The 19,281-nt window shown below is 45.9% G+C and overlaps 1 protein-coding gene across 2 annotated transcripts in view; it reads right to left on the bottom strand.

Annotated features, from left to right (window-relative positions):
• Positions 1-19,281, bottom strand: part of LOC112113093 (solute carrier family 22 member 15-like) — a 66,010-nt gene that overhangs the window by 17,905 nt on the left and 28,824 nt on the right. For both annotated transcript variants that reach the window (XM_024209268.1, XM_024209269.1), the window contains exons 7-8: positions 7,680-7,820; positions 5,123-5,208 (exon numbers count right to left, since the gene is read on the bottom strand). In XM_024209268.1, coding sequence (XP_024065036.1) covers positions 5,123-5,208; positions 7,680-7,820 — 227 coding nt within the window. The remainder of the gene's footprint in view (positions 1-5,122; positions 5,209-7,679; positions 7,821-19,281) is intronic.

The following is a 19,281-nucleotide window of genomic DNA, read 5'->3' on the forward strand; positions in this document are numbered from 1 at the left end:
TTTTAAGGTAAAAAATAAATAAAAACATGAATGTATTATGAAATACAAAATCATGGACTATGTGACTGAATTCATAAGCCTATTCAATCTAAAGGCATACATGGTCTAAAAGGAAAAGTTTGAAATTCTGTAAGTAAAAACAAGAACATTGTAATTGATACCCTAGTCCACTAACTAGATAGGCCTACTACTTCCTTGTATTATTCCTTAGATAATGACACACTTTTACCAACTTATTTGCCTTTCACTAAACACACACTCAATTGATGCTATATTGACTGGAGAAGAGTACAGATCTTTTAAAATCTGAAAGAATTAAGTTTAACTCTCCTGTTAACATGATTTTACTTCCACCATTTTGAAGAAACAAACTGTGACACAAACTCATTTGTAAAAAGATGTTTTGGGTAGAAATCTGGATCTTCAATTTTACTTGCTAGACAAGAAGGAAAAGTCAGAATTATGTTCCAAGAACTGTATTTCAGATTCTTCCTCCAGTTCTGGGTTCAACTTATTTGGATCAAGTCATGTTGGCTAAGTATTGGAAAAGATAGTTTCTCAATTGTTTTTTTATTTTTGTCCTTGTATGATTCCAATTCTTTTTAACTGGATCAAGCCAGATTTCTACTTGAACTGAAATACTAGTGTCATCAGCATATACACTGGAACTCTGAAACTTCCTTCAATTGCTTTTCCAAGTTTCATGTCTTCCTGCAGAAATCTTTGTAATGTAAAGGGGATACAAAGGTTATTCAAAAAATCTTCCACGTGCTCAATGCAAATGTCAACATACATCTACTAGCTGGATGCAAACGCAGAAACCCAGTCTTCCTGATAATTCCACTGAGTGCCACTGGGAAACTGTGGCATCAATTTTCTTTTTTTCAATCAACGAATCATGAAGCTGAGGGTGTTTGCAGCACTTTTTAAATTCCACAATGCATTTTAGAACTTCAATTATTACTGCTTTTTCAGTGAGGCTTATATGATGTGCTGAACAGCCATACATTAGACATTTAGGATTATTATACCTGAGATGATGTTATGTTATTCCTGAGGCAAAAGACTCACTTGCCATATTTCCCTTTGCATTCTTGGATGGCATCATTAGCAACTCTGGCACAATATTCCATGGCCTTTTTCTCAGAAGTAGAATCAACAGTATTAAACACAGTTTCTCCTGAATGGATGTTGATAACCATCAGTGAGGCAATTCTAATTTTTAACCAGCAATTTCACATCAAGTGTCAACATGAAACCTTTCAGTTCTTCCATTATTTCTTCGCCTAAAGCATCTAGTAATGGCCCTGTGAATTTAAATCTGTCTGGAGGAATATATCAAAAGGAAAGTTCTTCAAATATTTCTGATAATGGGTAATTTTGTGCTACTATTTTGGGCAGAATTTTGTGAAAATGATGTTAGAAAATAAGAAAGTTCCAAGTTTCTTATCAAGCTCAAATCTTTGCCATTCAGTTATTTTTTATGGTATAATCACCAATTGGTTGATCTTTGCCATTTTTTGTGTGTCAGAGATGACCAGAGATTGCTCATAAATGAAGTTGATATTAAGCAGCTGCTGGAGCACCTGGAATAGGGAATGGTCACCATGACTATGCTTTTACGATAATGGCATCAAAAATGTTGCACATGAAGGGTCATCATTAATGTTTTACTCTTCCGCTTCGGTAGGCAAAGTTTTATTCAATGGCACTTTCCATCTTGAAGAACCCAAATATAGGTTTATATTTTACTGCAGAAGAACTATCCATGCAGGAAAGTGTAGCCCTCAAAGACCCTATTACACAGATTAAAATTCTGTCTGGCACTCACAGTCAAACACTAGAAAAAGTCCCAGGATATGATTAATTCAATATGAATTGCTTTTTAAAAAAATTTCTCTCCCAGATACACAAAATAACTTTCAACTTCAATGGACCATTGACATCAATGGAAGAGCTGCACAAGTTAAAAGAACATTCATGTTGTGTACTACCAAGCAAATCTATGTAAATAATTTTCTCCCGTTGGAACTTGCTACCTTTGTTCACCAGAGTCCATTACAAGAGACGAAAATGGAGGAAGCTGCACCTACCTCTTAGAATTATTTTTGAAACCAAATAAAATTATAGCTTAGTTTGCCCCACCTTCCAACTCAGAGTCCCTATGAATGAATGTCTTAATCCTAAAAGAATGGGAAGGAGGGATGGATGGGGGACTATAAGAAATTTCTAATTGTGTTTTAATTTAAAAAATAAGTTTTTAAATTGACCAACAGACAGCATCTTTAATGGCTGAAAAGTTGTAATTTGTCTTATTCCACATGTGAAATTATTTGAATCTATTTTGGCTGATAAACAAGTTGAGCTATCTAGAAATCAAGATAGATTTCTGATAGATGAGGGCATGCAGTGCATGTGTTTAGTACCTAATTATAATTTTAAATCCACTATAATAAAATCAAGATTTTTTTGTTAAATACTTCAAGGAATGCAGACTCAGGCTAATAAAAATTGCTTTGTTCTAATAGCTACAAGGTCAGATTAGAGAGGGAATAATCCTCACTTCATGCTGGGAACTGAATCAGATTGTATGATGCTGGGAGCTGAATGGTTTAACTGACTACAATCATTCTGGGCCAAGAACCAATTTTACTCAGATCAGACTAGAAACTGACACACATGGTAACTTTATCAGTTACCCACAACACCAAAACTCCAAACAGAGTAGGTTTTATGAAATTCAGCAGTGCTTCAGCAATCATTACTATGTGCTAGTGCACTATCTTTAAAGATGATTTTTTGATTTTTTTTTTTACTCTTGCTTTGACACATGGATGAACATCATGCTGTTTTTAAAAAATCATCAGAAAAAGTAAAAAATTAATTTGGATTGAAAGGGACTGAAATGAAAGTCAGTCAGTCACATAAAATAGCAGAAACTACTATTTATTTCTGCCTGTATGCCAAACATAGATACACTTCTACCCCGATATAACACGAATTCGGATATAACGCGGTAAAGCAGCGCTCCCAGGGGGCGGGGCTGTGCATGCCAGTGGATCAAAGCAAGTTCGATATAACACGGTTTCACCTATAACGCAGTAAGATTTTTTGGCTCTGAGGACAGTGTTATACCGGGGTAGAGGTGTATAACTTTTTCTTAAATCAGTGTATTTTAAAAAGTGGTTAGAATTCAGTGTCTATGGAAAGCTGATATTTGGGGCTGCAGCCCCACATTAGCAGAATAAGCTACCTGTTCCACTGAAACTGACACCAATGTTATATGGTTTTAATAAATGTTTGATCCTTCACTTGCTCACGGGTATAATATAAATTGAGGTTGCAATTGCTAAATGCAGTTTAATATTTCAGACTGAGTGCTCTTGCATTCTATTACTATTATACTGAAGTGTGTTATGGTAATATAGTATATCTTATCCTCCTCAAGCACTCATGCAAATGAGATGTGTATCTCATGAAGCTATCCCATTGAGAAAAGTTTTACATTAAAAAGGGGAAAAAATGCTTACTTGTAATTCTGTTTCTCTGAAGATATAATTCCAAAAAGATTTCCACTCCTAAGCCTTAGGTCATCACCACAACTGGAAGAACTCCCTCTGCGCTTAAATAATTTTGACTCTTGAGGCTCGCAGTAGCAGGATAGAGAGAGAGAGTCAGGTCCCCTACTGGCTGTTGCATGCTGGATATAAATGTTTCCCGTTGAGCATTTCAGTCAGTTCCTTTGGTTTCACAGGATGTGAAACTCCCAGGATGGTCATCCAATTCAAAATGGTTAATTAGGACTCAAAATAAGTCCCACCCCCAAAACACAAAAACTAAGTGCAAACACTGAGGCACCTTAAAAAGGGGACTAATCCCCAAACTCTGGGGGAGTTACAGTTACTCAATGAGAATCCCTTTGTAATGGTATCTCCAGAGAGCAAGACTTACACATAAGTAATTCTTTCTTCTCTAAAGACCTTATCCACCATGATTCTTACTCCTGAACAGTAGGAAGCGGGGTGAATGTCCCAAAAGAAAAAATAGGTAAGGTTGATACATGCAGCAACAACATGGCTATTGCCAATAGCGAGAACAAGAAGCAGGCTTAGCTTTAATTACGACTGAGTTCAGCACTTTGATGACAACTACCTATCTGGTCTTAGTCAGGGGAAGGATCTACACCAGCATGGGAGGCGTTAGCACTGAGTCCTGGAGCTCAAAAGCTGTGGCTAGCTCAGGCTTACACTTTGAGAATTTACCCTTTGCAGTACTCTGGTCTGGCCTTGGGCTAGACTTACAGGAATCCCTAGGATGCCTTAAAGAGGGATTTCAGGAACTCCAATATCTTTTTCAGTACACTGGGTAACATCAGCAGGCAAATTTGACATACCACATATCAAGGTTAACTCCTAGGCAAATGACGTATTGAATACAGTTATGCAAACTGGACACAATCGTATTGCACTAATATTCATATGTTCACAGAATTTAAAACTACAATCTCTTTCTAGTTTCCATTCTTATATTATTTTCCATTCAGTAGAAACTAAAAATTCATATAGACAATGACTTGTTTATATTGCTCTATATTCTATACACTGAACTGTAAGTACAATATTTATAGTCTAATTGATTTATTTTACAATTATATGGTAAAATGAAAAAGTAAGCAATTTTTCAGTAATTACTTGCTGTGACGCTTTTATATTTTTATGTCTGATTTTGTAAGCAAGTAGTTTTTAAGTGAGATGTAAATCAGGCTCCTGAAAGGGGTACAGTTGTCTGGAAAGGTTGGGAGCCTCTGCCGAACAGTATCTCAATAGTAACACTACTATTTTGTAACATTAAGTAAAATAAAATGTACATATGAGTAGATAGCTCAAGATTCTACAATGAATCTGGTAGGATTTTTTAAAAACTACTGTAATAATTGTGAAAATACTGTTTGTCACAACTTTATTCAATAGTTTGTACCATGTCCAGTTCTAATGCAATCAAAATATCTCCAAAATATACAGAGACTTTACTAGCCCCCTACTATTTCCTAACCGATTAGTTGAGTTTAATTGTAAAACAGTTATCTGTAGATGGACTAACTCAAGTTTCAGTACATACTCACCAGAATTTTCTGGTAAAAACATGGTAAATATACATGCAAACCCTGCAAATATCAGAAAATAAGTTGTAGTTTTACGTCTTCCAGACCTAAAAGGAAAAAGAGCACATGGTTAGATAAGGTTAAAATCTAAGCTCATCAAGACAGAAAACTTGCCTTTTTGTAATTGTCTGTGAAAAGCCAAGGGCTGTAATAATAATAATTATAGACATATTGTACCATGTTTCAGACAGTGGTTTCAGTTAAGTAATTACATATTTTTTTAATTACGGTGCATTAGTATTCACAGAAACTGTTTTCTAGCAAAATGTTTGATTTTTTTCTCTAAAAAGTTTAAGTGAATTCATGGTTCATGAAAACTGTCAACTTCTGCAACAAATGAGCGAGGGGATCCTATAAACAACAGCCTCATTCACTACACAGCCTTGACTCATTCTGTGAGCACAATCCATTCTGTGCAAAGAATGAGGCTGGGATCCTGTGGAAAATATAATACATGCTCGAGTAATTAAGAGATTATTTAATAATGCATACACACAAGGGGACTGAATTAAGGCTGGATAGGCAACCTTCATTCTGGCCTTTCTAACCCGAGTGCTTGATTGTGCAACCTTAATATTCTTTTACATAGTTTTTGTTGTAATATAAAGTAAAAAGTATAAAATACATTTTATATTTAAATCTTGACAAGAATACATACGACTCCACAAAGGCTATTTCCACATCTGTTTACTTTGGAATAAAAGTGAAGTGGATCTGACTGAGAAGAACCAGCCAACAGTCACATTTGCAGTATTATATTATATACAATTGATATTTACTTACAAAGGATTACAAATATATTTGATTCTCAGTCAGTAAGTTAGAAAATCACTGATAGTTCAGCTGAAAAGTTAAATATATTTCTAGAATAGGGAACGTGCCTATTACTCAGTTTACACTGTAAAATATATTAGCTATATCTATATATTTCTCTTATCAGCAGCAGAATTCTGGATTCTTTACAATCAACATAGAATATTTGCATTAAAATGATCCTTTTCACCCTTTTGAAACAAAATGTAAGAATTTCTTAATGCATTGTAGATTAAGGCTTATACCAAACTTCAGGCTACCTGGCTTGTTACAGATAATATCTTTTAAACTTTTATAACTACATACATCACTATGCCCTCATAATAATGGATAAAAAAAAAGTTCTCAAATACAGATGAATATATTTTCAACAAATTGCACAGGGACTAAGCTGCTTATGTCCCATGAATGTGTGTTATACAGTTTAAATTGTAGTCCTTGATCATTTTAGTTTGGCAATCTTACAAGTTCAGTGAGCTTTGCCAACAAAACTTATATGTGAAATCCTGGCCCCAATGAAGTCAATGGAGTTTGCCACTGATGTAAATAGGGCCAGGACTTCACACCAAGTTCCTTGAATGGCAGGGGGGCTGCAGGCCTACATAGCTGCGGATTTCTAGAGCTAGTGCTTAGCTTTTGGCACTGACAAAAATTTCTATAACTGAGGGCCTCCAAATACGGAGAGAAATATGAAAAATTATGGACTAAGTGATTATGACTTTAAAAATACTAAACCAGTTCTTCTTCATAACTGGCTTCATTTTTAATGCTTGATAAAAACAAGCTAAGTTCAAAGTTTTTGCTACTTTAATTTGTTTAGTTATTTGGGTGTAAAATTTCTAATTGAGATATGACTCCTGTGGGAATTCTGCACCACTGCGCATACACAGAATTAATGTCCCCCAACAAATTTCTTTGTCTCTCCATACAAAGCCCCTCTACAGTTAGATCCTGCTGGAATGAGCCTGCCTTCCCACACCTGGTGCGCCTAGCACAGAGTGGCAGGGCCTGGAGTGTTTCTGGGACAGGCCTGGCCCTTGCGCTCTGTCAGGGTTGGGTGCAGCCTCACCACTGAGTCCCGGCCCGGAAGTGGGAGGGCTGCAAACTGATCTCCCACCTCCATGCAGCCAGTGGCCTGTGCTCCTCACTGCCACACTGGAGCCTTCATATTTATTTATTGACAAAATTTGCAGAATATTTTTTAAAATATTTTAAAATGTTGTGCGCAGAATTTTTTTATTTTTTGGTACAGAATTTCCTCAAGAATAAGATATATAAAAAGAGTATTCTATCCATAGTGACAATTATTTTACTCAGATTTTTCAAAAAAATAAAGTTCATCCTTAGGCTAACACTAAACATTGAAAAATTCAACCTAATAGGACAAAGTTAGATGACACCAAAAAGGGAGGGGTGGAAAATGCTAAACACATTCCTTCCTTAAGTACAGGAGGCCCTACAGTTAACTGCCTCCCAAGAGAAAGACAAAGAGGGCGAGGTAACATCTTTTATTGGACCAGCTTCTGTTGGTGAAAGAGACAAGCTTTCAATCTTACACATAACTCTCCAAGGAAAAACAGTTTCAGAAATACATAGTATCTTACCACTAAAAAAAAAAAAAAAGCCTAAAATAAGCTTTTCCCTATTTTATATATGATTCTAGCCTTACAATATAGACATAAAACTAGAAAGTTACTATTCTTACCAGGATTTCTCAATAAAAAACATGCAGAGAGGAAATGCAGGAACTTCTATAAGGCCATAAAGAGCTACATTTAGATACAGATTTCCTCCTAATTCACCAGCATTGAATGTTAGGCCATAGTATACAAGGCTGCAGACATACCTGAAAACATCCATAAGGTTTGATTAGTTTTGATAATAAGCATTTAAAGCTAAGATCTTAAGTTAAAATGTATTTAAATACGTACTAGTAGTACAAAGAGAATTATTTCACACACAACATTATGGATCCCATTCAAAGAAAGAAAAGATACCACAGATCCTACTTAAAGTCACAAAAAAACCCGATCTTCTTGCCAAAGTACCACCATAAATTTATTATATATATATATATATACACACAAACATACACACACACACACACAGAACAACCTGTGGAGATTTGACATTCCATAAGTATTTTTTAAAACTGTTTAATAGACTGAATAGATGTTAACTTCTATTCTATTAAATATATAGCTAAGTTTTCTATACATCAGACAAGTACATGAAAGTAGAATAGACTGTCCAGCTTCACAAAAATAATTCATGTAACAAATATAAAAAGGATAATAAAGTATATTGTCCAGCTAGGAGCAAAGATTCACTCTCATGGATCAAATATATTACCTCTTTTGACCCAAGCAGTTTGCCAAATTCAGGGTGTTGCAGGTTGTTCCAGTTAGAAGTTGATGATGGAGTCAGGTATTTTCTTTGATGCTGTCACTGTGCCTCGGTGGGTCACAGCTGAGAATGCCAAATTCAGGACTAACTGCTGAGAAATAGGGCAGACTCATCCCAAACTGGTGGTCATTCTATCATTAGATTATACCAAACCCGTAACAAAAGTAAACTTCTGGAACAGACTGCTGGCTTGTAAAGTCTCTCTGGTAACTTCTGTTGTTCGATGTTTGGCTGCATGTGTGTTCTCTCTGTGTGCTATCCCAGCTCTGCGTAGATAGTTGGCACAGCAGACTTGACTGAACTGTTCAATAAGCACAGACCCGTTCATAGTGAAGGAACATGGTCAGGTTTATTGTTAATAAAGCACAGTTCTAATGTCCTAGCTCAATGGTTACGGGCATGGGCAGCGGGTATCATAGGCTGGAGGAGGCTGGGCCTCCCCAAACAGCCAGGTGTGGGCCCGCCCATACTCCACCCCCAGCTCTCCCATGCAGTGGCCCTGGCTCAGGCAGCTCAGCCTGCCCTTTTGGCACTCCTGGGCTGGGGGGAGGGGGGTTAGCCTGGGGCAGCCGCTGGTGGCCATGGGGAGGGGCCTCTGGGCTCCGGCAGGGGGCAGGGCCAAGGGCAGAGGGGGCGGGGTTGGAAGCTAGCCTCCCCCAGCCGGCAGTCCACGTGCCATCCATGGTTACAGGTACACTAACACGTTTGCCCGTTGCAATGGAGTAGCTCAGTTAACGGCAGAACTTCCCATTATCCCCTAGGCCAGCCAAAAACACTCCCTCTGAGATACCTCTTTATACACCGTTACGAACAAGTTACGTATTGCCCCTCTGACATGGTTAGGTGACAATCTCTGGCGTACTTAGGTGACACTCATTACCTTGTACATGTTGGTTCAATCAAAACATCTCTATCCATTATATTAGCATCCTGACCTTATCTTTAAGATGGATCAGCGTGTTCCTATTATCTTTGGGGAATGTGTTGGTATTGAGGTGTTCTGGTACCACCTTTCTGGAATGTGTTTGCGTGTGTGTTCTGTACCTAGAACTTCTTAATAATGTGTGTTTCTGAAATATCAACGCTGTTCTTGCCAGATTCTGTGAGCAAGGCCTGTCTCTTGCTCACAACCTGACTTTGCTTTATAGCAGCAAAGCTTTGACCACTACTTCAAACCAGGCCTCATACCAGGCCTTTGATACAAGGGCTTATGTCTCAGGCTCTCTTCCTACTACAACTTCCAAAAGTTTTTGTTGTAAATCCACAGTCCAGAGAATCAGAGCAGGTAAGAAGCAAAATGGAGATCTCAGGGGTATTTTATATCCTCTGCCACATGCCTGGAAATTTATTGTCTCAAACAAAGCTCACAGCCCAGTTTGTGGAAAGTTACTGACACAAGATGGAGTCCAGGGTCACAAGAGCATATCACGTGTCCTTACATGGCTTGATGACTCACATGGAATAGCCATTGGCCCCTTGGAGGCTGGGGCATCTGCAGGAAGAGCTATCTGGGCGGAATGAGTTTCTTCTATGGTCCATTGTGAGAGCTAAATGTCATTGATGAGTCATCAATACATAGCTGTTTGGTCCTGATGTAAATCTCATCTGGTGGGTGTTACCCAGGAATACAGCACATATGTATGATGCCAGTACATAGCCAATATTTATGACTTCAGATTAAAAAAAAAAAAAAGATACATTCATATAAACAGGATAATCATACTTAGCAAATCATAACTTTTCCATTGACACCTCACGTGACATACTTTGTACAAGATTTGTTGCAATTGTATAACAGTGGCAATATCAATGATATAAATGGCCATATTCAATCATTCAGCATTACAGATGCAATCTTGTTTATTTATAAGGAATGTACAAAGTCCTCTTTGCCGCAAACACAGGAGGAACCCAAAAACAGGAGATAGGCGTGAGGCTGAAAGCAAAGCAATTCTTTTGCCACCACCAAACCCAGAAACCCTACTTTAGCTAGGCTTCTCTCAAAGTCACAAACCATGGTTGTCCAGGCTGTGTGTGTGTCTCTCTTCCTGTATTACTGCACATGGCGAGTAATCTTTTCTTCATTGAGTGATGTTCCTATGGGTGCTCAACTGTATATCTGTGCCCCTAGTTGGAAGGCTGGGGCTTCGGAGTGGCTCAATGAGTCTGCAGTGGCGTTCTGGTGTCCAGGGAAGTATGCAGCTGAGATGGTGATGCCGTGCTGGATACACCAATTCTATAACTTTAGTGCCTCCAAGCATAGAGAATGAGACCTCGCTCCACCTTGCCTGTTGACATAGAACATGCAGGCAATATTGTCTGTCATGACTCTGATAGTGCAATGTGTGATCAGTGGGAGAAAATGTAGGCAGGCATTGCAGACTGCTCGTAACTCTAGGAGGTTGATATGTAGAGTGAATTCGGTTAAGGACCATCTGTCCTGCACTGTATGAGTGTGAGTTGCACTCTCCAATAGATTAAGGAGTCAGTTGTTAGTATCATGGACAGTGCTGCTTGAAGGAAAGGGACCCCAACATGGATGTTTTTGGGCTGTGTCCACCAGAGTAGTGAGTCCTTGACCTCATAGGCATGGATAGAAGTTTGTGAAGGCCGTGTCTGTGAGGAACATAGACTGTACGTAGCCACACCTGGAGATAACACATGTGTAACTGTGTATACTTTACTACGAATGTGGCAGTTGCCATATGGCTAAGTACCTGGACACATGTCCTGGCTGAGATCTGGGGATAGGTTCTCACCATCTGTGAAATAGGAGGAAGGCTCTGGGTTGTTTGGCATCCAATTGTGCCCTGATAAACTCCAGTTGTTGCACTGGTGTTAGCATAGATTTCTCCAAGTTTATGCGAAGGCTGGGGCTCAAGAAAAGGTCCACTGTCATTCAGGCGGCGTGAAGGGCGTCAGTTTCGGATGAGGCCTTGAAGAGACAATCGTCTAAGTATGGAAATATTACAATGCCCTCTTTGCATAGGTAGGCAGCCACTACCACAAGGACTTTGGAGAATGAGGGGCTGTGCAGAGTCTGAAGGGCAGTACTTTCTATAGTGATCAGTCCTCATGATGAATCAGAGGAACCGTCTGTGGACAGGGTGTATTGTGATCCGAAAATATGTGTCTTGGAGGTCGAGGGCTAAGAAGCAGTCCCCCTGTTCCAGTGCTGAGATAATGGTGGAGAGAGTAACCAGATTGAAGTGTTGCAGTTTGTCGCACTTGTTTAGGTTTCAAAGGTCTAGGATCAGTCTCTACCCGTTGGATTTCTTTTGGATCAGAAAATAATGGGAGTAAAAACCCTTCCCTCTGTGCTGGGATGGGACCAGCTCTATGGCTACCTGTTGCAGAAGGTGGTTTATTTCTTCTCATGGAATGCGTTCGTGAGAATGGTCCCTGAAGAGGGAAGGGGATGGAGGGAGGGTGGCTGGGTGGGCTAGATAGGAATGGGATGGCGTATCCTTCCTTGATGATCTCTAGAACACATCTGTCTGAGGTAATCAGCATCCATGATGGAAAGAAATGGGCTAGACGGTCGCCAAACTGGCAGGATGTTGGAGATCGTTGTTGTGACTAGAGCAGGCTTCTTGGGGCCTTGACCACACCTTCAAAATTGTTGTTTGGCCAAAAGTGTGATAGAGATAGCTCCTTGAGGAGTCATATGTCTGCATTTGGTAGGGGGCTTCGGTCAACTTGTTGGGTGTCCTACTGTCAATGGGGAGTGTACTGCGGTGATTGGGATCACGGGGAGGGTTGGTATTTCCCTGGTCATCTCTTCAGCATTTCATGCCAAGAGAGCAGTGTTGCTCGCACATCCTTAAGGGAATGTAGGGATTCAGCTGTACGCTCGGCAAATAATTTGGGGCCCTCAAAAGGTAGGTCCTCAACGGTGGTTTGTACCTCCTTAGGGAGGGAAGAGGTGCAGTCATGACGCCCATCTCATGACTACGGCAGTCACAATAGAACTGGCAGCGGTATCCGTGGAGTCCAAGGAGGCTTGTAAAGCTGTATGGGCCAAGAAATGTCCTTTGGATACAATGCCTGAAGTTGCTCCTTTTTGTCATCAGGAAGGTCTTGGCACAGTTCCTATATTTTGGAATAACTGAGATAACTGTATTTGGCCATAAGAGCCTCATAGTTCGATATTTGGAACTGGAACATAGTGGATGAACAAGCCTTGCAACCAAATAGGGCCAATCACTTCCAATCCCTTTCATAATCATGGGGATTGAATGAAGTTTTGAGAACCCCTGGTCTAGACAGTGGGCTGGAATCACCAATGTAATTTAATCTAAATAGAGGTTGGTATTGTTGTCCCTTTTCATGCACAGCATTGACCACTAAGGAATTTGAAGTCAGACGAGAAAAAAGAAAATTCCAGTTCCTTTGCGAGAAAAGACGGTTACTCACCGTTGTAACTGTTGTTCTTTGAGATGTGTTGCTCATATCCATTCCAGTTAGGTGTGCGCGCGCTGCGTGCACGATCGTCGGAGAAATTTCTACCCTAGCAACACCCGGTGGGTCGGCTGTGGAGCCCCCTGGAGTGGCGCCTTCATGGCGCTGGATATATACCCCAGCCGACCCAGCGCCCCCTCAGTTCCTTCTTGCCGGCTACTCCGACAGTGGGGAAGGGGGGCGGGTTTGGAATGGATATGAGCAACACATCTCGAAGAACAAGTTACAACGGTGAGTAACCGTCTTTTCTTCTTCAAGTGCTTGCTCATATCCATTCCAGTTAGGTGACTCCCAAGCCCCACCTAGGTGGCGGGGTCGGAGTGAGACATTGCTGTGTGCAAAACCGCTGACCCGAAAGCAGCATCGTCTCTGGATTGTTGCACCAGCGCGTAATGAGCAGCGAATGTGTGTACCGAAGACCAAACTGCAGCTCTACAAATGTCCTGGATCGGGACTTGAGCCAGGAAGGCAGTCGAGGAGGCCTGGGCCCTTGTGGAGTGAGCGGTGAGGCGCGGAGACGGGATACCAGCCAGGTCGTAACAAGCACGAATACAGGACGTAATCCAAGAGGACAGGCACTGTGAGGAGACCGGTGAGCCCTTCATCCGGTCGGCTACCGCAACGAAGAGTTGTGTCGTCTTCCGAAATGGCTTTGTACGGTCAATATAGAAAGCCAGGGCCCTGCGTACGTCCAAAGAATGCAAACGCTGGTCTTGACGAGTAGCGTGTGGCTTTGGATGGAAGACAGGAAGAAAGATATCCTGGTTCACGTGGAAAGGTGAGACCACCTTGGGCAGAAAGGCAGGGTGGGGGCGAAGCTGCACCTTGTCCTTGTGGAACACCGTGTATGGGGGTTCGGACGTAAGCGCTCTGAGTTCAGAAACGCGTCGTGCTGAGGTGATGGCTACGAGAAAGGCTGTCTTCCAGGATATGTACAGGAGTGAACAGGTCGCCAATGGTTCAAACGGAGGCCCTGTGAGCCTGGAGAGAACGAGGTTGAGGTCCCATGTCGGAACCGGCTGGCGTTGCTGTGGGTATAGCCGGTCTAAGCCCTTGAGAAATCTAACGACCATCGGGTTAGAGAAGACCGAAGACGCGCGTTCTCCCGGGTGGAATAACGAAATAGCGGCGAGGTGAACCCTGATTGAAGATATCGCCAAGTCCTGCTGTCTTAGGGACAGGAGATATTCCAGTATGAGAGGAACAGGCGCCTGCAAGGGGGACGTAGCTCGTTGCTCACACCAACAGGAGAAACGTTTCCACTTGGCTAAGTAAGTGGACCGTGTAGAGGGCTTTCGACTTCCAAGCAGAATCTGCTGGACGGATTGCGAGCATTGCCGCTCTGTCCGATTCAGCCATGGAGCATCCACGCTGTGAGGTGGAGCGATTGGAGGTCGGGGTGACACAGTCGGCCGTGGTCCTGAGAGAGGAGATCCGGACTCAAGGGGAGCGTGATCGGCGTTTGAACCGAAAGCTCCAACAGTGTGGTGTACCAGTGCTGCCTCGGCCAAGCTGGAGCGACTAGAATTACCCGTGCATGGTCTCTGCGGATCTTGAGCAGTACCCTGTGGACCAGCGGAAATGGAGGAAAGGCGTAGAACAGGTGGTCCTTCCACGTCAGAAGGAAGGCGTCCGACAGAGAGCCTAGAGCTCGGCCATGTAGAGAGCAGAATGCCTGGCACTTCCTGTTGGCTCGAGATGCGAACAGGTCGACCTGGGGAAATCCCCACCTCTGGAAGACGGAATAAATGATGTCCGGGCGAATTGACCACTCGTGTGTCTGGAAGGACCTGCTGAGACGGTCCGCCAGCGTATTCTGGACTCCAGGAAGAAACGATGCCGTGAGATGTATCGAGTGGGCGATGCAGAAGTCCCACAGGCGAATGGCCTCTTGGCATAGGAGCGATGAGTGGGCTCAGCCTTGCTTGTTGATGTAAAACACGGCCGTGGTGTTGTCGGTGAGAACCAACACGCAACGGCCCTGTAGGAGATTGAGGAATGCCTGGCAGGCGAGGCGCACCGCCATCAGCTCTCGGACGTTGATGTGCAGGGCTAGTTGGGACGCGGACCACAGGCCCTGGGTATGGTGCTCCCCGAGGTGAGCGCCCCATCCTAGAGATGAAGCGTCCGTGACTAGGTGGAGGGAGGGTTGTGGGGCGTGAAACGGCACTCCTGCACAGACCGCCGTGCGATCCAACCACCAGGTGAGGGAGGCCAAGACCGAGGACGGAACCGTGACCACCATGTTCAGGTCGTCCCGGTGAGGACGGTACATCGATGATACCCAAGCCTGTAGTGGGCGAAGCCGTAGTCTGGCATGCCTGGTTACGTAGGTGCACGAGGCCATGAGACCCAACAGGGCAAGGCATGTCCTTATTGTGGTAATCGGGAATGCCCTGAGTCCTTGAATGACGCTTGTGATGGTATGAAAGCGGTTGTCTGGCAGAATGGCTCTGGCACGTCTGGAGTCTAGGATAGCCCCAATGAACTCTATCCTCTGGGTTGGCACTAGAGTGGACTTCTCTCTGTTGAGTAGAATGCCCAGCTCGTGGAAAGCGTGTGTCACTATGTGGACGTGAGCTTGAACTTGGTCCCTGGTGCGGCCGCGTACCAGCCAGTCGTCCAAATACGGGAACACCTGTACCCCTTGTCGACAAAGGTATGCCGCGACGACCGCCACACACTTTGTGAACACTGGGAGCCGAGGACAAGCCGAAGGGAAGGACTGCGAATTGGTAGTGCACCTTGTTTACTACAAACCGCAGAAAACGCCTGTGCGGCGGATAGATTGCTATGTGAAAATATGCGTCCTTCATGTCGAGGGCGGCGAACCAGTCTCCAGGATCCAGGGAAGGGATAATGGTCCCCAATGACACCATGCGGAACTTCAACTTTACTATGAATTTGTTGAGTCCGCGCAGGTCCAAGATGGGACGTAGACCCCCTTTTGACTTGGGGATCAGGAAGTAGCGGGAGTAAAACCCCCTGCCCCTTAACTCTGATGGAACCTCCTCTATGGCCCCGATAGAGAGGAGCCCAAAAACCTCCTGTGTAAGGAGTTGCTCGTGAGAAGGGTCCCTGAAGAGGGACGGGGAGGGGGAGTGGGGGGGGGGCGAGGAAAACTGGAGAGCGTATCCCCTCTCCACCGTGCGAAGGACCCAACGGTCCGAGGTTATGAGGGACCAAGCACGGTGGAAACGGGAGAGGCGATCCCGAAAGGGGGGAGTTGAATCCTGGGTACTGGTCGTGGTGCCGTCCTCGACCGCACCTTCAAAAGTTCTGCCTAGGGCCTGAAGGTGGCCTAGGCGGCCCTTGGTTTTGAGCCGGTTGAGGGCCGGTCGACCTGCGCCTACCACCTCGACCCCGCCTTCTGGCAAAGTCCTGTCTCGGACGAGGCGGGGGAGGGTAGAACCTCTGAGGCGGGGGCCTGAAGGGTCTGTGCTGAGGCCCTGGGACATGCATCCCCAGGGAGCGCATCATTGTCCGCGAGTCTTTGAGGTTCTGGAGCCGAGAGTCCGTCTTCTCAGAAAACAGGCCCTGGCCCTCAAAGGGTAAGTCCTGCAGGGTTTGCTGCAGTTCAGGCGGCAAGCCCGACACCTGGAGCCAGGAGATTCGCCGCATGGCTATGCCCAAGGCCAGAGTTCTAGCGGCCGAGTCCGCGATATCCAGGGAGGCCTGTAAGGAGGTACGTGCCACCTTCTTACCCTCCTCTATCAAGGCCCCGAACTCGTCCCTGGAATCTTGGGGAACCAGTTCTTTAAACTTCCCCATCGATGCCCATGAGTTATAATTATATCGGCTTAAGAGCGCCTGTTGGTTGGCCGCTCTAAGTTGTAGCCCCCCAGCCGAATAAACCTTGCGTCCAAACAAATCGAAGCGCTTAGCGTCCTTCGATTTGGGCGCTGCAGCCTGCTGGCCGTGGCGCTCCCGTGCGTTCACTGACGACACTACCAGTGAGCACGGTTGGGGATGGGTATACAGGTACTCGTGGTCCTTAGAGGGAACAAAGTACTTTCTTTCCACCCCTCTGGCTGTGGGTGGAATGGAGGCCGGAGTTTGCCAGATCGTATTGGCATTGCTTTGGATAGTCCGTATGAGTGGTAACGCCACTCTGGATGGGGCATCCGCCGAAACATCACCACTGGGTCTGCACCTCCACAATCTCCTCCGCCTGGAGGTCCATATTGCGGGCCAGCCGGGGCAACAGGTCCTGGTGAGCCCAGAGATCTATAGGTGGCGGGCCCATGGCGGATGTACCCGCCACCGCCTCATTGGGGGAGGAGGAGGAGGATGCCTCCGGTGGCAAGGGGTCCAATGGCGGATCCTGCTCCTGGTGCTCATGGAGCTGGGCATCGCCTGTCCCCGGGTCCAGGGCCTCCGCAGGTGTGGGCACTGGAGCCTCCATGCCCCCGGGGGGGGGCGGGAGATGGTGGCCTCCGGGGCCCTGGGCTCGGAACGTGCCGAGCAGTAGGCAGATGGTGGAGCTCCCTGCGCTTGATGGTAGGCCCACGGAGTCCAAAAGGACCAGTGCGCAGGTCCCTGTGCAGGGTCCTCGGCCGTCTCCTGCCAATGGCCGAAATCCGCTGAAGCCACCTGCCCCTGAGGAGGGTAGGCCGATCTAGAGGCCGCCTCAGAGGAGCGAGATGGCGATCTCGATGGCCAAGGCGGTGCCGAGCGCGATGCAACCGGCTCCGGATGGGACGGTGCCGATCGGTGCCGGTCAAAAGGGGATCTGTCCCTGCGCGGTGCCGGTGAGCGGTACCGGGATCGCGATCGGTGCCGGAAGCCGCGTCGGTGCCGAGACCCGGATCTTGAGCGGGACGACGACCGCGACGAAATCTGGTACCGGGAGCGGCCCCTGGAGGTCGAGCGGTGCTCATACCGGTGCCGAGAACTCCGCCGGGATCCCGATCGGTACCGGTGGCCGCGCCGGTGCCGAGAGGTAGACCGGTGCCGCGACGAAGATCTTGGCCGCGAGTACGACCGGTGCCGAGGTGATAGACGGCGCCGGGACTGCGAGCGGCGTCGGGACCCACTCCGGGACCTGGAGCGGTGCCGAGAGTCCACGGCAGGAGACGGTGGGCGCACCAGGGCAGGCTTGCCCCTGGATTGCACTGCGCGGGGTGCCGGCGGTGCCGGAAGTAGAGACGGTGCCGACTCCGTGAGGGCAATCAGGTCCCTCGCCGTTGCGAACGTCTCCGGGGTGGAAGGCAGACAAGGCTCCACCACCGACCGAGGTGGAGATTCAATCCGCACCGGACTCAACGGCGCTGCCGGCCCCTGCTTTGGGCGGTCCGAAGGCGGACACGGCTCTACCCCCGGCACTGGGGGAGCCGGCGTCTTCAGGGCAGCAGTGTCCTGCGCCTTACGGGCTTTCTTGTGGCCCAGAGAAAGAGACCGGCGCCGAGCCCCTTGAGGCGGCCGCGGTGCCGAAGTTGGCCGGTGCCGTGCGGACTTGTCTGCGGTGCCGGTAGGCGCCGCCGGGGCGCTGCGTACCGAGGCGCTCGGTGCCGGGGCTGGGCGCACCGAGGGAGGATCCGGGCTAAGTGCCGCCTCCATCAGGAGCTGCCGAAGCCTAAAATCCCGCTCCTTTCGAGTTCTAGGTTTAAAGGCCTTGCAGATCTGGCACTTATCTGCCTGGTGGGATTCTCCGAGGCACTTTAAACAGGAGTTGTGCGGGTCACTGGTCGGCATAGGCTTCGCGCAGGACGCGCACTGCTTAAAGCCAGGAGCCTTGGGCATGAGCCCGGCTGTGCGCCGGGGGAAAAAGGGGGGGAACAACCCCCTTAACCCCCGCTAACTACTTACAAATACAACAAAGTAAAATAAATCACTATCTACAAAATCTAACACTATAATCTAACACTATAATCCAACTATCTACACGTAACTTTAGAAGGATAAGCTAGGGATAGTGGAGAACAGCTATGCCGCGCTCCACAGTTCCAACGACCGTCAGGGGCGGTAAGAAGGAACTGAGGGGGCGCTGGGTCGGCTGGGGTATATATCCAGCGCCATGAAGGCGCCACTCCAGGGGGCTCCACAGCCGACCCACCGGGTGTTGCTAGGGTAGAAATTTCTCCGACGATCGTGCACGCGGCGCGCGCACACCTAACTGGAATGGATATGAGCAAGCACTCGAAGAAGAATGTAATATTTTTTGTCTACCCACTTGCAGGTAGGCAGGATGGACGCTGGGGTCTGCCATAGCACCTTGGTGGGGTCGAGAAGGGCCTCATTGACAGGGAGGGCTATTTTGGAGGATGAAAATGCATGCAGGATGTTGAGCAGTTTGTGCTGTTCTTTCACTTCCTCGAAAGGAATCTGGAGAGAGTCTGCTATCATGCCAAACAACTTCTGGAAGTGTTTAAAGTTGTCAGCTGACGTAGGGAGTAGAGGCAGGATAGCCTCATCAGGGGAAGAAGAGAAGAAACAGTGGC

This window comes from Terrapene carolina, unplaced genomic scaffold (assembly GCF_002925995.2).
Source record: "Terrapene carolina triunguis isolate 2854851 unplaced genomic scaffold, T_m_triunguis-2.0 Scaffold95, whole genome shotgun sequence".
In the NCBI taxonomy this organism is placed as follows: Eukaryota; Metazoa; Chordata; order Testudines; family Emydidae; genus Terrapene; species Terrapene triunguis.